Source organism: Typopeltis vanoorti, chromosome 10 (assembly GCF_054136105.1).
Source record: "Typopeltis vanoorti isolate ZY-2024b chromosome 10, IOZ_Tvanoo_1.0, whole genome shotgun sequence".
In the NCBI taxonomy this organism is placed as follows: domain Eukaryota; kingdom Metazoa; phylum Arthropoda; class Arachnida; order Uropygi; family Thelyphonidae; genus Typopeltis; species Typopeltis vanoorti.
Window position 1 is genome coordinate 126,383,046 of NC_143558.1, and position 23,294 is coordinate 126,406,339.

Here is a 23,294-nt window from a genome sequence, read left to right on the forward strand (position 1 = left end):
TAATGTTGGAGTCTTGACAAGCAACAGACTGATTTGGAGGAAAATTGTAGATAGGAAGTTAGTAATGATGTAAATTTTTCATGTAGTACTATCATATCCTGTACACCCCTTGAGGGTACATGGCAGGAATTTGATGCTGATGATGACACAGAGAAAAGTTACTAGTTCAGGAAGAGAACTGTCTTTAGGGCATAGTTAAGAGAACTGTTTCTGTCTGAGTGATAGATCCAGTTCATTTGCTTCTACACAAAGACTGTAAGTAGGTGATGTGCAAAAGGTACCAGTAGCTATCCATATACCCATACGATGGATGAGATTCAACCACTGCAGGTTTTGCTACCTTGCACAACCATAATAAATGCATGACAAAGATGAAGACCCTATTTAGTAGAGGATAGAGTACCCTGGAAATTTAATGCTCTTGCACTTTTCTCTTAGTTGATGTATGTGTGCAAGGAATGTAAGTTTTCTGTCAAATATGAGTCCTGAGAAATTAGTTTCTATTGGTAATGGAATAACAGTTCATCTCATTCTTAATTAACAACCTGTGTGAAGAATGCATTTTCAACAGAAGGGCATACAGACACTTTTTTTTTTTTTTCTGTTGAAGACCTGAACATATTACTAAGAGCCCATAGAGAAACACGATCAATTGCATGCTGAAGATATCTTTGAATTATCCTCAATATTATAAGAGTGACAGAAAATTGTGAAGTCATCAACATATACAGTTGTCTACAGTAAGAGGAAACTGTTCAGTGATTGAGATAACTTTGATAGCAAAAAGTGTCACATTTATGACAAAGCCTTGGAGAACATTTGTTCTTGATGATCGAAGTATGAAATAGCATACTTCCCATTCAGACTTGGAAAGCTCGACTGGACAAAGTTTTTAATAAATACAGGAAGGGGTCCTCTGAGACCTAGGTTATATAGGTCTTTTAATATATCATATCTCCAGGCTATGTCATAAGCTTTTTCCATGTCAAAGAAAACTGAAACCAGATGTTCTTGCTTCAGGTCTGTTCTGATACAAGTTTTTAAACGAACCAAATGATGCTAGGTTGAACGATGTCTACGAAAGCCACACTGTATTGCAAAGAAGATCACTGCTTTCTAAATACTAGAGAAGTCTTGCATTAACCATTTTCTCTAATACACTACAAAGGAAGCTGGTCAGAACAATAGGTCAATAATTATTTGCTTGTGCTAGATGCTTTCCTGGTTTTGGGATAGCAATGGCTACTGACATATGCCAAGATCCAGAAACCCTTCCTCTGCAAGAATTCTATGGTATAGTAAGAGATTCATAGAAAATGATGGTATAGACTTTCTTGGTTTATTTGTGAGGTTGAGGGCTTACTTTTGTAAGGTTTATATTTATTAATTTATATTTATCAATTTATCCGACAGAAAAAATATCAATTTTTTCTGTCGGATGTCTCGTGGTTTATCTGTAAGTGATATCTTTGCTATAATATTTTTGATGAGTTGTTTCTCGTAGAATGGAACTATTTTTGGAGTCGTCTCAGGAGTAAGACTATAGACCATGTGATTGATGTGCTCAGAAAAGAAGCACTTGCAATCATAAAGTTCAGGTATGGTAAAATTATCAAATGGTGAAATAGACATACATACTTGAGATGCTGCTGACATATTTTTAGCTGCCACATTCTCAACATAAGAAGATCTTAAAACAGGTGTATCTTCCTTTTTTGGTGATTAAGTTCCTTTTTTGCATCCTGATGATTTTGTTCTGTTTTAATTTTTTGTATTTCTTTTTCATCTTTCCACTTCTGACATACACCAGAGTAAGCTGGATAATCTCCGTGACAGTTGACACATTTAGCTTTGTTTTGCAGAGCAATATTTCTTATCATGCTCTTTATTACAACATTAACACAAGTGGCAGAGCCATTACAGCCATTTTTCACATACCCATATTTCTGACATTTAATCTCCCAAACAGCTAGGATGTCTATAGACGTCCAGCTAAATCTGGATATGATTCAGCCCACCTGTTGAAAGAACATGGATAAGAAGTGCAATTTGACAATGATGTGTTTAGAAGGTGTGATAAACCCTCACGCTGAAGAGAGCACTTAATCGGATTACCTCAAGTTCATAGCTGCGTCTCAGTTGTCTATAACAAGAAAGGCAATTCCTTGTTCTACGCTGGATAACTGGATCTTAGTTATATTGGATAAACTAAAAATATAGAAATTATTTATATTTTTTTGTTTTTATTGTACAATACAATTTTAATGCCTGGACAAAATAAAGATCCTTGCATAATTTCTTCACTTAAATATTGCCTTACCTTGGAGAACCAATTTTATTTTATTTTTTTTTTTGCGCTAATTTTTGTCTAATCACTTACTCAACAAAACATTTTCTTTGTTCTCGAAAAAAATTAATTCACGATAATTATCTGAAATATTATTTAAAGGAAAAAAAAAGAAAACCGGCTGCCGACGTTCCAGATTTTGTTCAAAATCATCGAAATCAAATAATACTTCACAGATTTCCTTTAGGACACGCTTGATCAACTTTGCTTTATAGAGAACAACATGAAATTCAAATTTTTTTTCTTTATATAGTAATCTACTGTTCTTTGCACTTTCACTTTCTTGGTTTCCCTGTAAAATTGGTCATTACAAAATGAAATTAACAGTTATGATTTAAATTTATATGTATATATTTTCTAGTTTTTATAACACACAGGATGACATATTATTCCTTCGAAGTGGCTTATAATACATTTTCAAAGGAATAAAATAAAAACAGGGATAACCACTGGGAGTATCTCATGCCTTCTCGGTGCAAACTTTTTTTCATATCAACAGCCGCAAGACTTTGGTATCAATACCCATTATTACTGCATGTATGGAAATTAACATCAGAGATGAGACTAAATATGTTTTTTCAAGCCTCCAGCAAACTGAGTGATGGCCTTGCAGTGTGATTTATTGCAGAACCAAATCATAATTATATCAGGTGTTATAATGGCAAAAATAGTAAGAAAAAAATCATTTGCATTTTCTTTTCAAAACACAAAGAAAGAACATTGTAAATTCACTCAATGAAAAAGAAAATACTACATATTTTTCTTCTGTTATATGATTTTTTTCCTTGTAGTACAAAGAAGAAATCACTGTATATAACATGGGAGAATGCAAGAGGGCAAAAATCTGTAAATTGATTACATTATAACTAATAGAGAAATCATGTCAGAAAAAATTATGTAAGAGTTCTAACATCAGCAGATATAACGACATTTTCTTCTAGTTTAGATATGTGGCATTGTTGAAGTAGCTAAACCTTTGCTACTATTTTACACTAAAATGAATGGGCATGTTCCACAAGTGATTTACGTTTGTAACAGTTGTCTTGCAAACGATTTATAAAATAAATTCTCTGAAATATCTGCTGAATGAATAGATCTACAATCCCCCCCCCCAAAAAGAAGATTATGTAATGCATATGCTCACTTTCTTTTAAAATAATCCAAGTCCTCTTTTTAAAGATAATTGGATCAAATAATCTATAATTTTCGATAATAAAAGTGAAAGTGGTCATTATAAATTGAGAAATTATTTTGGCATAAATAATGTATCAGCATGTAAAAGAAATGTCACTATTTCTGTGTTAGGATGTCTGCTAATCAACAAGACATTCTTGATGTATTCTGCACTACAGCTTGAGGCACTTTAGTGTGACTAATGGAGAAGTGTTCCCTCTTTTCTTTCTCAAAAGCAGTGAGAGTAATCTAAGCTTTTAGATTTTCCTCCAGCTAAGAGGATTATTATCAAGTATTTCTAAGACATAGATTATTTTAGAAATAGCAACCATCAGTAGCAGTACAAGAAACAAAAATAATACTACTGAACTTTCTTTTGGGTGGTATGCATATAAACAGTTTTACATGGTAAAAATATAGAACATTATTGCTAAAATTTCAAATAATTTCAGCAGACAATAGAACAGCTGATTTTAGATTGAAAAGAAATAGCACAGAATGCAAAGCTTCATGGTACAACAATATTATTGCCTTATTTCTTTTATCAAAACAGTAAAATGAAGTACTAGATTTTGAATACTATCTGGAAGCATTTTCAAGCCTATAGAAATTTAGAGTACCATATATTATCGCGTATAATGCGAACTAGAAATTTTGTTTGAAAACTAGCCCTAAAATGCCATGTCCACGTATAATGCAATCTGTTAATCTTGTTCCATAACATTATAAATAATACAATACAAAACGAATTAATGAAAGAAATATTTATTTTAAAACAAAATGTCAAAATCCTTTAAATTCTTCTTCATCTTTTGAGTCGTCAAACATTTCATTTATAAATTCATCTGTAGGGATTGCATCATCAGTGCAGCAGTTGTCGTCATCGTCTTCATGCTTTCCAATTTGTTGTGCGTCATCCTTGCTTTCGTATATGACGTGATCTTCAGATCTATCCATTGAATTACTTATTCCACATTTAAGAAATGAGCGTTGAATCATTTCAGATGGTATAGAATCCCATGCTTCTTTAACCCAGCTGGTGACTAGGGTGATCTCAGGCTTCTGAAAATTCCCACCTTTTGTCATCTTCACCAAACCAGATGACATCCATTCTCTCCATTTTTTCACGTAAGTGATCTTTAAATGGCTTATTCAAGCTGACATCAAGCAGCTGCAAAACGGAAGTTAGACCACCCAGTATGACTGCTAGGGCTGTATGTAGCTCACGTGCTTTCTCTTTGCTTGCCTCTGTTAAATGCGCCCAGAACATATCCCAGACTAGCATGCTTTGTTGACGTAACAAGCTATCTGGACGTATGTTCCATACTTGATCCAGCCAAAATTGTACACCTTCTTCATCCATCCAACCTTTCTGATTGGCGTGAACAATTACACCTGGTGGAAATTTCATATGCTTCGGAATTTTCTTCCTTTTAAATATCACTGTTGGCTTTAACTTGGTTCCATCCGCCATGCATGCTAGAACAATGGTAAAATGCATTTTTCCATGTCCCATTGTTTTTATGAAGACACCCCTTTTTCACCAACTGAGTTTACTGTTCGATTCCCAGGCATATCAAAGTACATGGGCATCTCATCCATATTGCCAATTTGGGAAAGTTCATATCCGTGACACTTCCGTAATTTTATGATAAATTTATGGAAGGAGTGCACTTTTTCTTCAAGCTGCTTTGGTAACTTCTGTGCAATTTTTGTTCGGTGTCGTAATGTTAATGCTTTGCGTTCCATAAATCTGTTGCACCACCCAGGCGAAGCAAGAAAAGATGATATACCTGGTGTGTCCTTGAATTTACCATTCTTGAGTTGTAGAGCTCGAAAACAAATTGCATTTCTTGTTACTATAATGCCATCTTGTCGTTGCGTCAAAATCCATTCATTTAGCTCTTTTTCGAGTTCTGGAAAGGATGCTACATCTCCACGACGGGCAGATTTCGTTTTGGGGATTTTTTCATGACTGTCTTTTTGCTTACGCCAAAGTCTAATAATACTCTCTGCTACACCAAATTCTCTCATAGCAACACTGTTATTATGTTCTTCTGCAAACTGCATGACACGCAATTTAAATCCTGCTTCAAAAGATGAACGTTTGCGTTTCTGTTGGCTCATTTTCAGGCTAGGTTTGTTTAACGAATAATATTTAAAATGAACTGTGGTTAAACGGATATACCTAACTGTGCTCTATCATTCAGCGACGGAGAGCGCATTGTATCTGCACATAATGCCAGTAATGTAAGTAGCTTTATGCACAGATACGATGCACGCTCTGTCGCCGAATGCGAGTGGGTCAAGTAGATTTGGTTGCATAGGCATTAGGTAGTATATATTGTGTGTGCAAGTCGAATAAGATGTTATATTTTTTAGGATCCGCATATAATGCGAACCCCTAACTTTAAGTAGTATTTTTTACCATAAATTTTTCACATTATACACGATAATATATGGTAGTTATGTAATCGAATTCCAGGAGAGGATGAGGAGGAGGTAAGCATTAGAAAATTGTCAAAATGAGCATAAATTTTGAATCATTCCATAATATGATATCTTTCATCCTACGTTTTCAACACAACATATCTATGGTGGTTATGTACCGGATATTATTGTAATGTGCATCCTACAAAAAAAAAAAAAAAAAAAAAGACTAAAATATCATTGGATATAAATTTTTGATACTAAAAATGACTCACAATCGGAAAAATCACAATTGTTATTAAAAAAAAAAAAAAAAAAACGTTTCTAAAACTGAAATGTGATAATTCATATAATGATATTTTACTACAAAAGAAAGCAAAAGGTCATCATATTTATTTCAATAAATGTTATTTAAAAATATAAATATTTGACATATTTTCAATGCAAACAAACATTTGAAAATCCATGAAAAAAATGCTTCTGTATTATCAGAAGCATTTTTTTTCAAAGTGAAGAAACATAAAGTTGTCTTGTTCCATTGCACTGATTTGAAGAACAAAAAAAAGCAAATTTACTATTACTAAATAGACTCATTGCAAAAGATGATCGGTGGTCAATTCATACCCTGATAACTACACTCTTTCTTGGTTTCAAAGGATGGCCCTAGTTCTCCCACTACTGTTCTGAAAATTTTCTTCTGTATTGATCTTGTAAAAAACTCTTTCAGTAATTTGCAAGTCTCAGTCATATCACCCCTTTTCCGTATCAACTAATTTCTATAAGCCATAAATCTTCAACCTGTCCTAAGGTTCATTCCATAGACATGACACCATCTTGGATTTGATCATCTAGATTTGGATCCTCACCACTTGCTCCTCATCCCAAAGAAATCCAGATGACCAGATCTGTGCACAGTACTCAATGGGATCTTACCAAGCCTATATAAAGAAGTATAATAACCTGGTTGTCTATGTTCATTAGGGTATTCTTCAACCAAGTAATTTGTTGAGCTCCTTTAGCCACTTTTGCAATATACCCTCTAAAGTTTAACTCCCTATCCACTAACACCCCAAAATCCCTGACTTATTAATTTCCTGGAGTTCAGTTCCATCAATTAAATTCCTGGTACACAGATGATCATCTTTTCACTCCAAAATACATATCCTTAAACTCTGCTGCATTAAACTGACATCCATACATTCCACATTTTTCATAAATTGCTATTATTATTATTCACGCCTCAATGGAGTTACAAGACACATTGTGGGAGCTGTATCCTAGAAAACACAGTCTATCATACCACTCCTTGAAATCATTGACTGTTCATGCTCTCACCACTCTATCATGCTGTACATTCCCTGGTTCCAACACCATCCATACAAAGAAACCACTCCTCACCCTCTTGCTCACAACTTCCTTTTGTAACTTCCAGGGATGGCCCCCTTCACCAACAAAAGAACTCTGCAGTGCCAACTCTGTAACTACCTCTCAACAGTTTAAAAGTCTCAATCACATCCCCCTCTTTCTATCTACCAAACTCTGCAGTCCACATTCCCTCACTTATCTTCATAACTAACATTGTACAGTCCTGATACCATCTTTGTTATCTGCCTCTGCACTCTTTCCAAGGTTAATTTATCTCTTTCAAATCCTGGGGACAAAATGTGCAAACAATAGTCCAAGTTTGGTCTGATCTGGACTTTATACACTGGAATGACAACTCTTTTAGCTCTGCAGATCAGAGTCATTCTCAGTATCAGCAATCCTCTGGGTTACTTACTTTCACAACTTTTGCATTATTATTATTATTATTTTGTAACAACCTTCAGGGAGTCCAAAAACTCATCGAGGCAAGTCACCTACTCTACAGCTCTCCATCTTCACCACTAAATCTACCAGCTACAATGAACCGCAACTACACCAACGGCATCTACTGCCCACTAGTATTTTCAGAGACACTCACAAACATCCATGCCCATGGTGGGATTTGAACCCGCAGCCTTTTGGCTGGACAGTGGATGTGCTAACCACTCGACCAACCAGGCAGGCATATGTTCCCTAAATTTCAGGTTTCTATCAAACATCGCCCCCAGATCCCTTACTTCCTCCAGTACAGTTCCTCCAACAGAGTATACAGCCTTCCACTGATGTTTCCCAAACTTCAACACTTTACATTTAGCTGCATTAAACTGAAACCTCCATTCATTTTCCCATCATCCCAGTTCATTCAAATCCTCTTGCATGGCTACCACATTTGCACTATTACTAATAACCCTTCTGAGTTTCACATCATCTGCAAATAACTGAATAACAATACTGGTCCCAGTACTGAGTCCCCCTACACAACTCTCTGATAACTATTAGACAGCTAATCCTGGATCCAGTTCACTAACATGACATCTAAACTCATGTGCTGCAACTTAAATATCAGTTTATCAAGTGGTGCCTTGTCAAATGTCTTTAAAAAAATAAAAATAATTAAAAAAAATAGCAGATATACCCTTCCCTCATTAACTGCTCTTGTCACTTTATTATAAAAGACAATCATATTACTAAAAAACAAGAGTGCCCCTTAACATATCCATGTTGACTCTCACAGATAACATTACCCCTCATCTGCTCAATGTTGTAAATGAACCTTCAATAATTTCTTCAAGATCTTAACTGATGAAATACAAACTGGTCTGTAGTTTGACACTCCCAGTCTGCTATTACCTTTATGCAATGGCACTATTTTACCCTCCTTCTATTCCTTGGGTACTTCTATTTCTTCTATTCCTTTCCTATGGCCAGACTTTTATTGAAAAGCCAGGTAAAGGGAGCTGTCAATTCTTCAGCACATTCTCTCAAAATCCATGACAAAATTAAATCCAGTCCCACTGCTTTATTGACATCCAGAGTACTCAGTATTTGAAACACACTCTCCTCTTGCACTTCTAAACCTTGAACCTGTCCTATCCCTCTAGTATTGAAACTTACTTCTCCAGGATGAAATACCCCAATAAAGTGTTCATTGAAAACTCCACTATTTCTTTTGCATCAGTCGCTCTATTCCCATTTTTATCCACCAATGTAATTTTTTTCCACAATCATTTCTCCTCCTACTGACCACATAGCTAAACAATTCCTTAGGATCTCTTCTCATATTCCAGTTTTGCCTACCTTATCATACTAGTCACTATTTATATATAAATAAACAGGAAAATGGTGTATCACCATACTAGTAAAATATTCTGGCTAAGAGATAGTTGTAGAAAGTTTTGTGCTTGGTTAAATTCTATTTCACAAGAAATAATTGGTTTTAATCATTTACCCAAGAATAAACAAACCATGGTGCTACATGAAGTATCTTAATGACTATTATTTGTTATATGTTATGTATATATGAAGGCTGCTGGATTCACAAAAACTGCCCCAGAAAAATATGACTTCTGTTTTGATTTAGCTTTAAATATTCCCATGAATCTATCTCCCATTGATATTGAGAGATAAGACAAAGTGAAAATCAGTCTGCACCAGTGGCATTTCCAATAATTATTAACAACAAATTTATGTCCAAAAATGTGCTTTGTGTTATCGGACAGTGAGGCAACAACTGATATGAAGTCAACAGCCACTGTATACATGTAGTTCAGTCATGAAAATACTTCAGGTGCAAACAAAAGTTTGTACATAAAGAATATAATTTTTGTTGTCTAGTATAATTTACTCTATAACCAAGTGAAAATACTTTCTATAAGAGAGATATGTAAACAGAACATTTATAAGAAAGTGAGTGGAATGCATGCGTGTGTGTGTGAGAGAGGGGGGGGGGGGGAGTACAATTAATTGATCTCTCAGCAACATTCCTTTTTAGGAAGGTTTTTGGCAGCTCAACTGAAATATCTCAGAAGTATTCCAAAGTTGGGTAGATATGTGATTATTATTATTATTATTATTACACAACGCCTCCAAGGACTTGTTGTGAGGAGGGCACTCTACTCTACTTCATGACACCCATCTGACCATCTGCCTTACTACTTAATTCTTCAAATACACACACAATGACACTACTACCACCATCAACACCATCCACTGTCCACCAACCACCAATTCCAGTATTTTTTTTTGTGCATAAATTGCATGAGATCTCAGGAAAAAAAAAAAAAATGTTATGTTATGTTTTGGGAAAATACAGTATTACATTCTTTAATTCACACTAAACATTACAAGTAATTATACGAAATATGCTTTCCTTTAACGTGGGTTTAAAATGTTTGCCAAAACATAACTCATCACAACTCAGTTTGTGTTTTCTTTTATGGAAGGAAACAAAACACAAACTGTTTATAATAAAGAGTAAATTTATCTAAATTAGCCATAGACAATAACTTAAAAGGAAAGACAAATAATAATTGAGTTAGCACTTATGATCCAGTCTTTGACTTGTCATTGCAAGACAAGTATATTTTTTAAATAAGAGTATCAAAGCATTTTCTTTATGTAAAATTTTCAAGCAATTAATTACACTAAGTTATTTCATATTGTGAGCTGTAAAAATAATCTTAGGAAATTCTACATTACCTCTTAAGCAAGTCTGCAATTGTAAAGGTATTAATAGCAAGAATAAGATGTACAGATGGATAACAGTATTCAGTTGGATTGTGCCAATTTTATCTTTCGTATTTATAATTACAGGTTTATTCTGTTAATGAAATTATATTGTGAGAAAAGTACACTTATTTCTTATTAAAGTAAGTTTCATAGCTTACACATATAACAAAAATTATATAGAATATAGTCAAAAACTCCAATATATTTCATCCAATGTTATGTGGACATTATCAGGGAATTATCACTGAAATTCTTTTCATATTGGACTGTAGTCTGAAACGTGAAACTCTAAGAAATATTCCAAATCTGAATCTGAAAACATGAATTAAAATAATGATCATAAATAACACATATATTAGTTCATTTAGGACACTGAAATTCTTTTCACATTGGACTGTAGTCTGAAACGTGAAACTCTAAGAAATCTTCCAAATCCGAATCGATCACAATGTATGCCAATATCCCAGTTTTGATCACTATTAATTGTTCATAAGTTTTTGTTTGTTTGTTTTTTTTTAAAAAGTAATAATTATTCAAAACAAAAAAAATCAGCTAATGACTTTTATTCCCTTATAGGAAGTAGGCAAAACTTATTAAACCTATCTAGCTAGTGGGCTGTTCAATCTCCACCTGTAGCCAATAGCTGGCCCAAGAATATCACTAATTATAAGTGGCAATCAATGAAGAGACTGGCGAACAAGAGCTGCCATCTCTTGGTACCTAACTCTAACAGGATATGTTCTTGTCTGAAATAGTGTAGGTTCTACAAATGATAAACCCAAATTCCTTGGAGAAAAAACCACCCACCTGCCCATACCAGAGATAGACTAACTCGAGAACCAGTCAAAGAAAGGCTCAGAAAAAGTTCCTCCAGTCAGTGATTAGACTTGAACTTATGTCTATCTTCATGCAGCCTAATGCAGAGGATGTAAGTGCCACTTCCACTGAGCTATACAGCCTCTTTAATAATTATTTTAAAAATATTTTCTTTTTAATCTACACAACTTGCTACAATTGTCCCTTTGCACTCTAATGGTGTAATATTATATCCTTCAGCTGTGATCTAGATGTGAGCTAAAATACACACGATTTATGACTCATTATTTTGATTCATTTTTTGAATGTAGTTAACAGTCTACATCTCTATCGATGTCTGAGTAACACTGGATGAAATATATTGGAGTTTTTGAACAAATTCTATATAATTTTTGTTACATGTGTAAGCTGTGGAACTTACTTTAATATGTCTAAAGCACATGTTCCATTAAAGCATTAATTACAATTATTTCTTTAAATAATAGACTGTCTATTACACATGTTGTGCTTACAATATATAGGCATACAGTTAATATTGAACTAAATGAATATATTGAGTTGATTAAAAATTTATTTATTTGTTAATAAATAAATAAAAATTTATTTATTCATTAATTATTAATAATAACATGTACCTGTTATTATTGCTATCATCAAACCTCCATGGAATCAAGAGACTCATCAAAGGACGATCCACTCTCAAATGCACAGTTCACCATGCTTTAACTTAAATGCATTCACTGTCTCTGCACTCATCACATCCTCAGGCAATGCATTCTGATCACTCGCCAATCTCCAAGCAAAAAAGCTACTCCACACCCTCTTTTATACAACTTCCAGGGATGGCCTCTTGTTCTCTCCATCTCCAGACATTCTATGAAAAATCCCATCCACATTAATCTGATAATTACTGTTTACCAACTTATATATCACAATAATTTCTCCCATCTTCCTTCTATTCACTAGGATCTGCAATTTGCATTCTCTCAATCTGTCCTCATACTCAAGATTCAGAGACCAGAAACCAACTTAGTGAATCACCTCTGAACTCTCTCCAACAACAAATAATTCTTTTGAAAGGCAGGCGACCAAATCTGTGCAAGTAATCCACATGCGGTTTACTGAAAGCCATCTACAATAGAATCATAACATCCTTAGTTCAGCATGTGAGTGTTCTCTGCAGCATTCCCATAATCTGCTATGTTGTCCTCACAAGTTGAACAAAATATAAATGACATGTCAAGTCCCTGTACTCCATCACCCCAGATTTTTCACCTCCACTAAGATATCCCCACCAATCCTGTACTCTGCATCCCATCTTTGCTTCCCAAATTTTAAAACCTTACACATAAGCACCCACAAACAAACAAGCTCTGAACCAAGAATTCAAAATCATTAACCAAATATTTATAAAAAATGACTACAATAAAAAAAAAGTTCACAAGATCCTCCATAAAAATACCACTAAAAACAAAAAAGTTTACAAGAATGCCATAGCCACACCCTATGTTAGTCTTTTATTCATCTTTTTGAAAGACGAATTTAAAGTTATCAGCAATACTTTTCTAAAAAATGGTTACAGCCAAAACACTATTAATACAACCTCAAAGACACCTTTAAACCTCCTGCAAAATTAAAAAGCTTACTCAACTCATCCAAGGACCCACTCCCTCCACTGGCCCACCCAGGAGTATACAGTATTTATAGCACCTGTAATCTACCATATACAGGGGAAATGGGATGCACAATTCCTATCAGACAAAAGGAACATAAACGACACGTGAAATATAATAACTATAGTGAAGGTGGCCTTTCTGATCATGCCCTGAACACTTTACATAGAATTGACTGGAAAAGCACCAGTTGTTTACATCATACCAAAACATGGTATGAACGCAAATTTAAGGAAGCCCGTGAGATTCTTATCAACCACCCCAATCTGAACAATAACGATGGTCTAAAAATCCCAAGCATATGGAAGGCACATATTCTATCCACAGAACCTTTCTCCCTAAGAGTTAACTATAAACAGGACTGTAGATAAATCCAGAATCCTAAATCTAATATAACAATTATCATGTTAAAAATAGGACATTGTTACTGTAAGAAAACAATCTATATGAAAGGGTGTTTCTCTTATGTTATCTTAAATAGAATTTAGCTTTGATGTAGTTTCTAAATAATTAATTAATTTTTAATTTTATCTGTTTTTTTTTTTTTTTCACTAGAGGTCATGCCAGTAGAATAACTGGTGATCAAATCGTTATTTCTTTAGCTTACTGTGTGAAATGTAACTCAGCTTGTCTTTGCATATTTATATATATACTTCAGATGATGACCTTAATATGAAGGTCAAAACGTTGGGAAATTAAAATAGTTATTTATAGCACGGTTGTAAAGTCCATAATTTCTAAAATGAATGCTGATCACCGTGCAATACTAAAAGAAAGGATGGAGAAAATGTTGTTTATTAAAAATGTGGTAGTGCAAAATCAGGGAAACTAGAGATATCAGGGAGCATGAAATCAAGCATGTGTGATAAATGAGCATGGGTACAGTAATGATTATGCAATGGCGAATGGGATTTCACAGGTCTCCACTTTAAATGATGTGATAATGACATAACACAAGGATAACTATGGGTACAAAAGCATGTTAAAATGCATGTACATGAATGCAAGCAATATCAGGAATAAGGGTGAGGAGTTTTTGGCACCGGTAAGCTCAACTTGGCCAAAAATTATAGGCATCACTGAGACCTGGTTGATAGAAAATGATATAATTACAGGGATAGAATGTAAAGGGTATTGTATTTTCAGGGAGAATAGAAGGAACAGGACAGGAGGTGGAGTATTGCTGATGATAACTGCAGAATTACAGCCAATAAAATTAGAAGTTAAAGAGGATATTAGGTCTGAGAGAAATGGTTCATTTGAGGCTGTCTGGTGTGGGGTAGAGTCAAATAGGCGACAAAATATGTTGTTGGATGCTGCTATAGACCAGGAGGTCCACAGGAAGATGCCGTGTATCGGCAAATCAGCATAATAAGTGTAGGCCAAACAATAATTATGGGAGACTTAAACTATGGAGACATCGACTGGACAGAGGAAAGGGGACATAGCAAGATGGAAGTGGAATTTATACATTTGCAAAGGGATAATTACGTGAAATAATATGTTATAGAGAGGACAAGATGTTTGAGGGTGTTGATCTGATAATAGATAGCATCAGAGATATATCCATAACCAAGGTAGACACTCTGTCTCCAATTGGGGAGAGTGACCATGCTGTCTTATTCTGGAAAAAATGCCAAATATATGGAGTTCTCTGTCAATAAGGGGGATTATGTTCAACTATAAGAGGCTGGTGATTACGAGAGACTCAGAAGTCATCTTGGAACAGTGCCATAGTTTGAGAAGCTACAATAAAAGAATGTCAGTAGTGCATGACAAGTGGTCAAAGAATGTTTGAGGGTAGCAGTCTCAGACTGCATAGAGATTGCTTGAGGGTAGTAGTATCAGATGGATAGAAATTGCTTGAGGGTAGCAGTATCATACTGCATAACAAAGGTCAGGAGGATAAACCAAGTTGGAATTAAGTGGATGAGTAGGGATATAAAGCAGAGGCTTTATATCCCTACTCATCAAAAAAAAATAAAACATTTTGGACCAAATATAAAGAAAATAGCGATCAGCATACATACTAATGAGCAGTACAAAGTGCAAGCAAGAAGGGTAACTAGTATGGTAAGGAAGACCAAATCAGACTATGAGAGAGAATTAGCAAAACAGGCCAAGTAAACACAGAGGGTTTTTTTTGTTATGTAGCAAGTAAGAGGAAAAAGGACTATGGTAGAATGGTAGACTTTAAACAATGCTCAAGGTGGAAAGGTGACTGACCTAAAAGAAATAGTTGAGTTGCTGAGGGATCATTTTACAAAAGTGCATCATCCAGGTGGAGATGTTACAGCTGCCCATGTTACAGAGACACATAGCAAAATTGAGGTAGATGAACAGGAGGTGTTCAGCATATTAAAAAATATGAATGTGAACACAGCAGTGGGACTGGATGGCATATCAGCCCATGTACTACATGAATGAGCAAGAGTGGCATTTCTTCTGATTAAGTTGTTTAATCTAAGTCTCATCTCTGGCAGGGTTCCAAGGGAGTGGAAAGAGGGTAAGATAGTAGTACCATTGCATAAAGGTGGCTCCAAGACAGAGGTAGCAAACTACAGACCAATTAATATATTGAGTAGTTGTTAAAATATTGGAAAAGTTGGTGAAAAGTAAAATACAACAGTGGGTGAATAAGGGATGTGATACTCCATAGTGGGCAACATGACTTTGAAAAGGATAGGTCCTGTCTTAGTAACTTATTCACATTTTATAATAAAGTGACAGCAGAACTGGACTGGATAAAGGAAATAGCTAGACCATGATACTGCTCGACTTTGCCAAGGCATCTGACAGGATACTACATGGAAAACTATTACAAAAACTGGAGAGGATGGTAATGGATATGAGGCTAGTAGCATGGATAGAGGGATGGCTAATGGACAGACATCAGAGAGTAGTATATGGCAGGGTGGTCTAGGAGAATGATGATGACTAGTGGAGTACTCAAGGTTCAGTACTTTAATTTGATATACAAATTAAAGAATACCTAATGGTATTCTTTAATTTGTATATCAGTGACATAGCAAAAGATTTAAGAGCGGATATTCAGTTGCTTCCTGATGATGCAAAGCTGGGGAGAGCAATAGTTGATAAAGGTGATGTAGATATCCTGCAGGATGATTTAAATAAATTGGCATTGTAGGCAAAGGATCATCATCAACAAATTCCTGACATGTACCCTCAAGGGGTGTACAGGATATGATAGTACTACATGAAAAATTTACATCATTACTAACTTCCTATCTACAATTTTCCTTCAAATTAGTCTGTTACTTGTCAAGACTCCAACATTATCAGATCTTATATATCTATTGTCTAAGGCACTTTGTTTGTACTATATCAATTCACCCATATCTTGGTCTTCCTCTGGGTCGTTTTCCTGCCAACATGACAGGGAACACTTGTTTTGGTAATCTTTCCTCGCCCATTATGTTCAAGTGACCATACCACCTGAGATTAGCTCTGCTAACACACTCCTGGATGCTGACAAAGTCAAGTTCTTTCCTAATATCCTCGTTTTTAATATGATATTGCCATTGATGCCATCTGTTCATGCCTCTAATCTTTCTCAGGACTGTCATATCTGTGGTCTCTAGTCTTTGGTCAAGTGTTTGACCCAGCAGTGAGATCCATAAGTTTAAACTGGTTTGAACACTGTCTTGTATACAGCTGATTTAGTGTTCCGACTAATTTCTCTCTTATTCCATATGAATTTATTCAATTGACTTCCTACCATACCAGCATTGTTGATTCTGTTGTCTATTTACATATTTAATTTACCATCTTCATTAAAAATCATGCCTAAGTAGCTGAAATGTTTTACTTGTTCCACAGGTTCTCAATTCACAATGCACAATGAAAATAGGCAGAAGCATTGAAAATGTTTCCCCATTCAAAACACAGTTGACATTTTCAATGATTCTACCTATTTTCATTGTCTTTGTCTTGTTATTGCTGACCTTCATACCATATCTATTACAATAGTTATTAGAAGTATAACATCGTCTGCGTAAAGCAAAGAGCTGACATTAACATCCCCAATTCTGATATCATGTTTAATACCACTTTCCTTCATAATGTGATCCATATAAGTAATGAATAACACAGGGGATAATGTACATCCTTGTCTCACACCAGATTTAACATTAAACCATCTTCCTGTACTTTCTTCAATTCTAACTGCTGACTTGCAACTCAAATAAAGACTAAGTATTGCTTGATATAATGCCCATTGACACCCTATAACTGTAGTGTATTGAATAGCTTCTCTCTTGGCACCTTGTCGTATGCAAAGGATGTCGTATGCACCTTGTCAAGGGCAAAGGATAATGATTGTTAATTTAGTGTTGCAAAATGTAAGGTTACACACTTCTGGTTGAAAAGGTTGCATATGGTGTATCATATTGATGGTACTGGTTTGCAGGAAATTGATGAGGCTAGTGTGGACAAAGAGTTGAAGTTCAGGGGGCATATTGCAAAAGGTGGAAAATGACTCAACGAATTACTTGGAAATAGAAAAACACTCTAACGAGTAAAGATAAGGAAGTTATTATCCCTCTTTATAAGGCTATGATTCAGCCATATATTGAATCTTTCTGACCACCTCCTGGTCCCCAAGAAACCCAGGTGACCAAATCTGTGCACAGAGATTCAAAGATGACTAACCAAGATGATGACAGATGTGTGGAATACTCCCTATGAGGATAGGTTGAAGGTTTGTGCGTTACAAGTTTAGTTGATAGACAGAAAAGGGGGTGAGACATGACATAAACTTTTGAGATATTAAAGGGGTTTCATAAAATTGATGCAAGTAAAATTTTTCAATATACGACAAATAGTCAGAGAACTTTTTTTTTTTCTTTGCAAGGAGTCGCCCGGTGTTGTACCACTTTACCCCAGTCCTGAAGATACTTTCAGGCACAAACTTTGTTTGCACACACTTGGATAAAGGATTAAACTAAATTTATTATAGTCAGAGAACTAGGAGCCATCTGTGGAAGTTGTGCAAGAGTGTGGTTAGTAGAGGTGTGCAAAGCAGATTTTTTGCATAAGTGAGTGGAATGGATTGCCAGAATTGGTCGTGAATTCCCTCATGGTGAAATGGATTCAAGGATTTTTTTGTGAATAATGGTTAATTTTGGTCTCCAGTAATGAGTCTCTGGACTCCATGAAGATGCCTTAAATAATAATAATAATAATAAAATAAATTTTGATTGCATTTAGAACGAGGCTGAAAATTCACTCTCTACTTGTCTCTGATAACTTGTCTGTGGTGAGTCGATGTGTGGATTTCTGAAGCCCTGGCTATACAGGTGAGAGTAATGTCTCAAGTGAAATGGGATCCCTCTTTTTGTATAGGAAGAAGAACTATGCACATGATGTGTTTGTATTAAAAAAGGTTATAGGTTAAGCCAGTCCAAGAAGAGAAATACAATCTTGTCTAGAGACTGGGTATTATCAAAGGCTTGGGGAAGGGGAGTTCTTTTTTCAAAAAATAAGAAAGATCTGTGTTTCAGTGGCTGCTAAGGTTCATAATGTCATCCTCACTGTTACTGAAGAACAACAAGAAGATCAGAACTTAAAGCACAGGCTATGGATGAACATGTAAGAATGGAATGATTTATGCATTTCATAATGTACAAATGCAGATTTTCAACTATATCCCCTTTCATGTCCCAGATCAACTACAACTTGTCTAAAATCAGGATGTATTATAAAAACTTTGCTATCAGGTGGGGATGAGCAAAGTACAGTTAATTTCAGAAGACTTAGGTAACACATAGGTGGATCACACCACCTACAAATTTATACAAAGGCAATCCCAACAGGTAGTCAAGTATCTAAAATTTGTCATCATGCTAAAGCATTAAAGTTGAGAAAGTTAAATTGCAAATATAATGTAAAATAAAGTACTAGCTATGCATAAAACTGAAAATCTAATACTCACCACTCCCAGCACACCAATAAAAATAACAACAGCAAAAGTAAGGCACGCAGCATGCGCACTGGCATTAATATCAGGATGCCTAGCTTGATATATCTTCAACATACACAAACTGGCAATAACATACATGAAGGCTGTGTCTGTAGAAATATGTAATTTTTTTCTCCTTTTAGAATTATATAACTGGACATAAAATAAAGAATTAAAATTAATTCTTAATTAATTAAAAAAAAATCACATAAAATGCATTTATTCCATCCCAATAATTGTTTTACACTGGAAGATTAAATTTCGAATAAAGGAGACAAGTTTAAATCCTACTTGAAAAAGATAAGAAGTAAATGACACTCTTAAAAACATCACTGTTATCATTATGTATATTCTTCAGAGATTTCCACAGAATCAATATTCTCAATGCAAAAACTTACTCCATCTAAATTGGGCATGTCATAATGAAATTTAAAATTATGCACAATCCACAAATTATTCATGCTTTCTATATTCATAAATCTGCATTCCATATATAAGTGACATGTAAAAATATCCAAGATTTTCCTGCTCACTCCATTATTACACAACTTCCAATAAGGACTTCTCATTCTGCTCTCAAACCTCAACTCTCTTTCTCCAATCTCCAAGTAATCTCTCTGTAATCTCGCTAGATGTTAGAGTTCACCGAGGATATGAAATAAGCAGTGACCACTTCCTTGTTAAAATAAAATTAAGATTACCACCTAAATGGCTACAAGAAACAAGAACAGAAAGAAAAATTGAAACATTTGTTTATAAAACTAGACTAATGAATGACACAAATGTACAATGGCTATATGAACAAAGAATTAACCAATATCTAGATAAAAGAAAACAAAATGAAGAAATAGAAATAGAATGGCTTAATATAAAAATGATACTAAATGCAGCAGCAAACGAAAGCTTAGGAAAGACCAAAAAATTCAATAAAAGAAAAAACTGAAGATCTGGGATGATACAATCAAAGAAATAATCAAAAAGAAAAAAGAAGCCTATCACAAATGGTTAAGCAGTAAAAGATTAGAAGATAAAATAGAATATAAAAGAATAAGAGCCATAGCTAAAAGAGAAGTCAGAAAAAGACATAAAGAATCATGGAACAAATTTGTTTTTAATTTAGAACATGAGTTATATAAAATAAGACCCAATGTATATAAGATTTGGAAATACTTAAATGCAGATACTAAAGAAAACATAAAATCAAACGCTGAATTTCTAAATTAATACACAGAACTGTAGACTCATATCATAGTTATATCATATCATATATATATATATAATATATCATATACTCATATCATATCATATCAGAGAAGATGGGCAGCCTTCTGAGGGGATGGTGCAGAACATCAGCAGAGTGGAAGTGACGGAGGCCACGAAGAGGATGAGGAATGGAAAACTGGTGGGCCCCGACAGAATTCCAGTGGAGGCATGGAAGGCACTGGGGGAAGAGGGAATTGACCTGCTGTGGGACTTGTTCATGAAAGTTTGCCAACAGGAAAATATACCCCAGGAATGGAGGGAGAGTACTCTTGTCCCCATCATCAAGGGTAAAGGGGATGCACAAGACTGTAAAAATTACAGAGGAATAAAGTTGATGTCCCACACAATGAAAATCCTAGAAAGGGTTCTTGAGGGTAGATTGAGAAAGGAGGTGGAGATTGCAAAGGAACAATTGGGCTTCATGCCTGGTAGATCAACAACAGATGCTATCTTTGGGTTACGGCAGATGAAAAGTATCGAGAGAAACAAATGGAGCTACATCTGGCATTTATTGATCTGGAAAAAGCATACGATAGAGTGCCAAGGCAAGAAGTCTGGAGGTGTCTGAGGGAGAAGAAGGTTCCGGAGAAATATGTCAAGTTGGTGCGGGAAATGTACAGAAATGTGAAGACGAGTGTTCGGACCTGACAGAAGAAAGTTTTCAAGTAACAGTTGGCTTGCATCAAGGGTCAGCATTAAGTCCGTTTCTGTTTAATATTGTGATGGAGGTGGTAACAGAGGAGGTGAGAGAAGATGACGCCTTGGACAATGCTGTATGCAGATGACATCTTGCTGTGTGCAGATTCAAGAGAAGAAGTGGGAACTAAACTGGAAAGATGGAAAAAAGTACTGGAAGAGAGAGGTATGAGACTGAGCAGAAGTAAGACAGAGTATATGTGTAGCACAGTGGGCGGCAGACAGGAGACGGATCTGGAGCTGGAAGGAAATGTCATCAGGAAGGTGAGAGACTTTAGATACTTAGGTTCAACAGTGAAAGAAGATGGAGGAGCTGAGAAGGAAGTGGGATGCAGGATACAAGTGGGTTGGAGGAACTAGAGGGTGATGGCTGGAGTGTTATGCGATAAGAGGGTGCCGATCAATCTGAAAGGCAAAATCTATAGGACAGTAGTGAGGCCAGCTATGACATATGCTATAGAAACTGTGGCCCTGAGGAAAAATAACATCAGCAGGATGGAAGTAGCAGAGATGAGAATGCTTTGGTGGATGTGCGGTGTGACCAGAAAGGATTGTCTGAGAAATGACTATGTCAGGGGGACAGTGAAAGTTACGAACTTAGGAGCAAAAATACAGGAGGCAAGGTTGAGATGGTTTGGTATTGTGATGAGGAGGGAGGACGAATATGTGGGAAGAAGGGTTATGCAGATGGATGTGCAAGGAAGGAGGAAGCATGGGCGGCCAAAGAAGAGATGGAGGGAGCTGGTAGAAGAGGACTTGAGGATGAAGAACTTGGATGTGGTGACAGCCCAAGACAGGAAGGTGTGGAGGAGACTCATTATCAACAGTGACCCCACTTAAGTGGGAGAAGCTGCAGAAGAAGAAGACTACACAGAACTGTGGACAGACAAATATTTTAAAAAAGATAACTGGTGAACAATTAACAAAAATGAAAAGGAAATAACTAAAGAATTAGAGATCAGCCTGAAAGAAACAAGAAATGGAAAATCACCTGGAGAAGATAAGCTAGGTTCAGAACTATATAAATATGCGGGAACAAGATTCAAAGAAAGACTCTTATTATTTTTAAATAAAATTTACTCAACAGGTATCCCCCCAATAGAATGGAAAAAAGCAATTGTGATTCCGATCTTTAAAAAACGTAATAGAGATGACCCTAAAACAATAGAGGTATCAGTATACTAAATTCCTGTTACAAAATATATAACAGAATCTTAAATAACAAACTAATGAAATATTCCAAAAACTTTATTCTAGAAGTACAGAATGGATTTAGGAAAGGACGATCATGTATAGACCCGGCCTTTTGCCTAAAATTAATAACAGAGAAAAGAAGAGAATACAATTTAGAAACACATATTGCTTTTATTGACTTTGAAAAAGCATTTGACAAAGTTAAAAGAAACATATTATTTAATATATTAAAAGAAAGAGAAATTCCAAATAATATCCTAAAAGCTATCACAAGTATCTATGAAAATAATCAAATACAAATATGATTAAATCACGAGCTATCATATATGAGAGAGGTCCAAAAACCAAGGGGTCCAACAGGGATGTCCCCTCTCAGCAACTCTTTTTAATATCTACTTAAATGAAATAATAATAAAATGGAATAAAAATTTACATCAAGGAATTAAACTTTCTCCTACAGTTAACTTAAACATTCTCCTCTTTGCTGACAACCAAATAATAATTACAAATTCTGAAGATAACTTACAGAAAGCTATTTTAGATCTAAATGAGATATCCAAAGATTATGGTATGATAATATCAACAGAAAAATCAAAAACTATGGCCTTTAAAGAACAAGATCCAGCAAGAACTAAAATAGTAATAGATAACACAATCTTAGAACAGGTGAATTCATTTAACTACCTAGGATGTATGATCACATATGAAAATGAAAAAGATATAAACGTAAAAATTGCAAAATATTTAAAAATAACAGGTGTAATTAACTCTATATTTAAACCAAACCTAGTTCAAAAACAAACCAGGCTAAAAGTATACAATACATTAGCCCTACCAGTCTTAATGAATGGAAGTGAAATCTGGACAATAAAACAAAAAGACAAACAAAGATTAACAACAACAGAAATTAAGTTTATAAGAAAAACTGCAAAGTATACCCTATTTGATCACAAAAGAAATGAAGAAATTATGAAAGCATTAAACCAAGAACCAGTAATAGAAAAAATTAAAAAATATAAACATAAATGGATGGAACACGTTCAAAGAATGAAAACAGAAAGATTACCAAAACAAGCCTTAAAGTACAAGCCATTAGGAAAAAGAAAACCAGGAGGTCCTCTTAAACGAT

At 35.0% G+C, this 23,294-nt stretch overlaps 1 protein-coding gene across 1 annotated transcript in view; it reads right to left on the reverse strand.

Annotated features, from left to right (window-relative positions):
* LOC150102777 (SID1 transmembrane family member 1-like) overlaps positions 1 to 23,294 on the reverse strand; it is a 582,520-nt gene that overhangs the window by 189,165 nt on the left and 370,061 nt on the right. Inside the window, exon 17 of the mRNA XM_090399394.1 lies at positions 18,986 to 19,122. Coding sequence (XP_090255520.1) covers positions 18,986 to 19,122 — 137 coding nt within the window. The remainder of the gene's footprint in view (positions 1 to 18,985; positions 19,123 to 23,294) is intronic.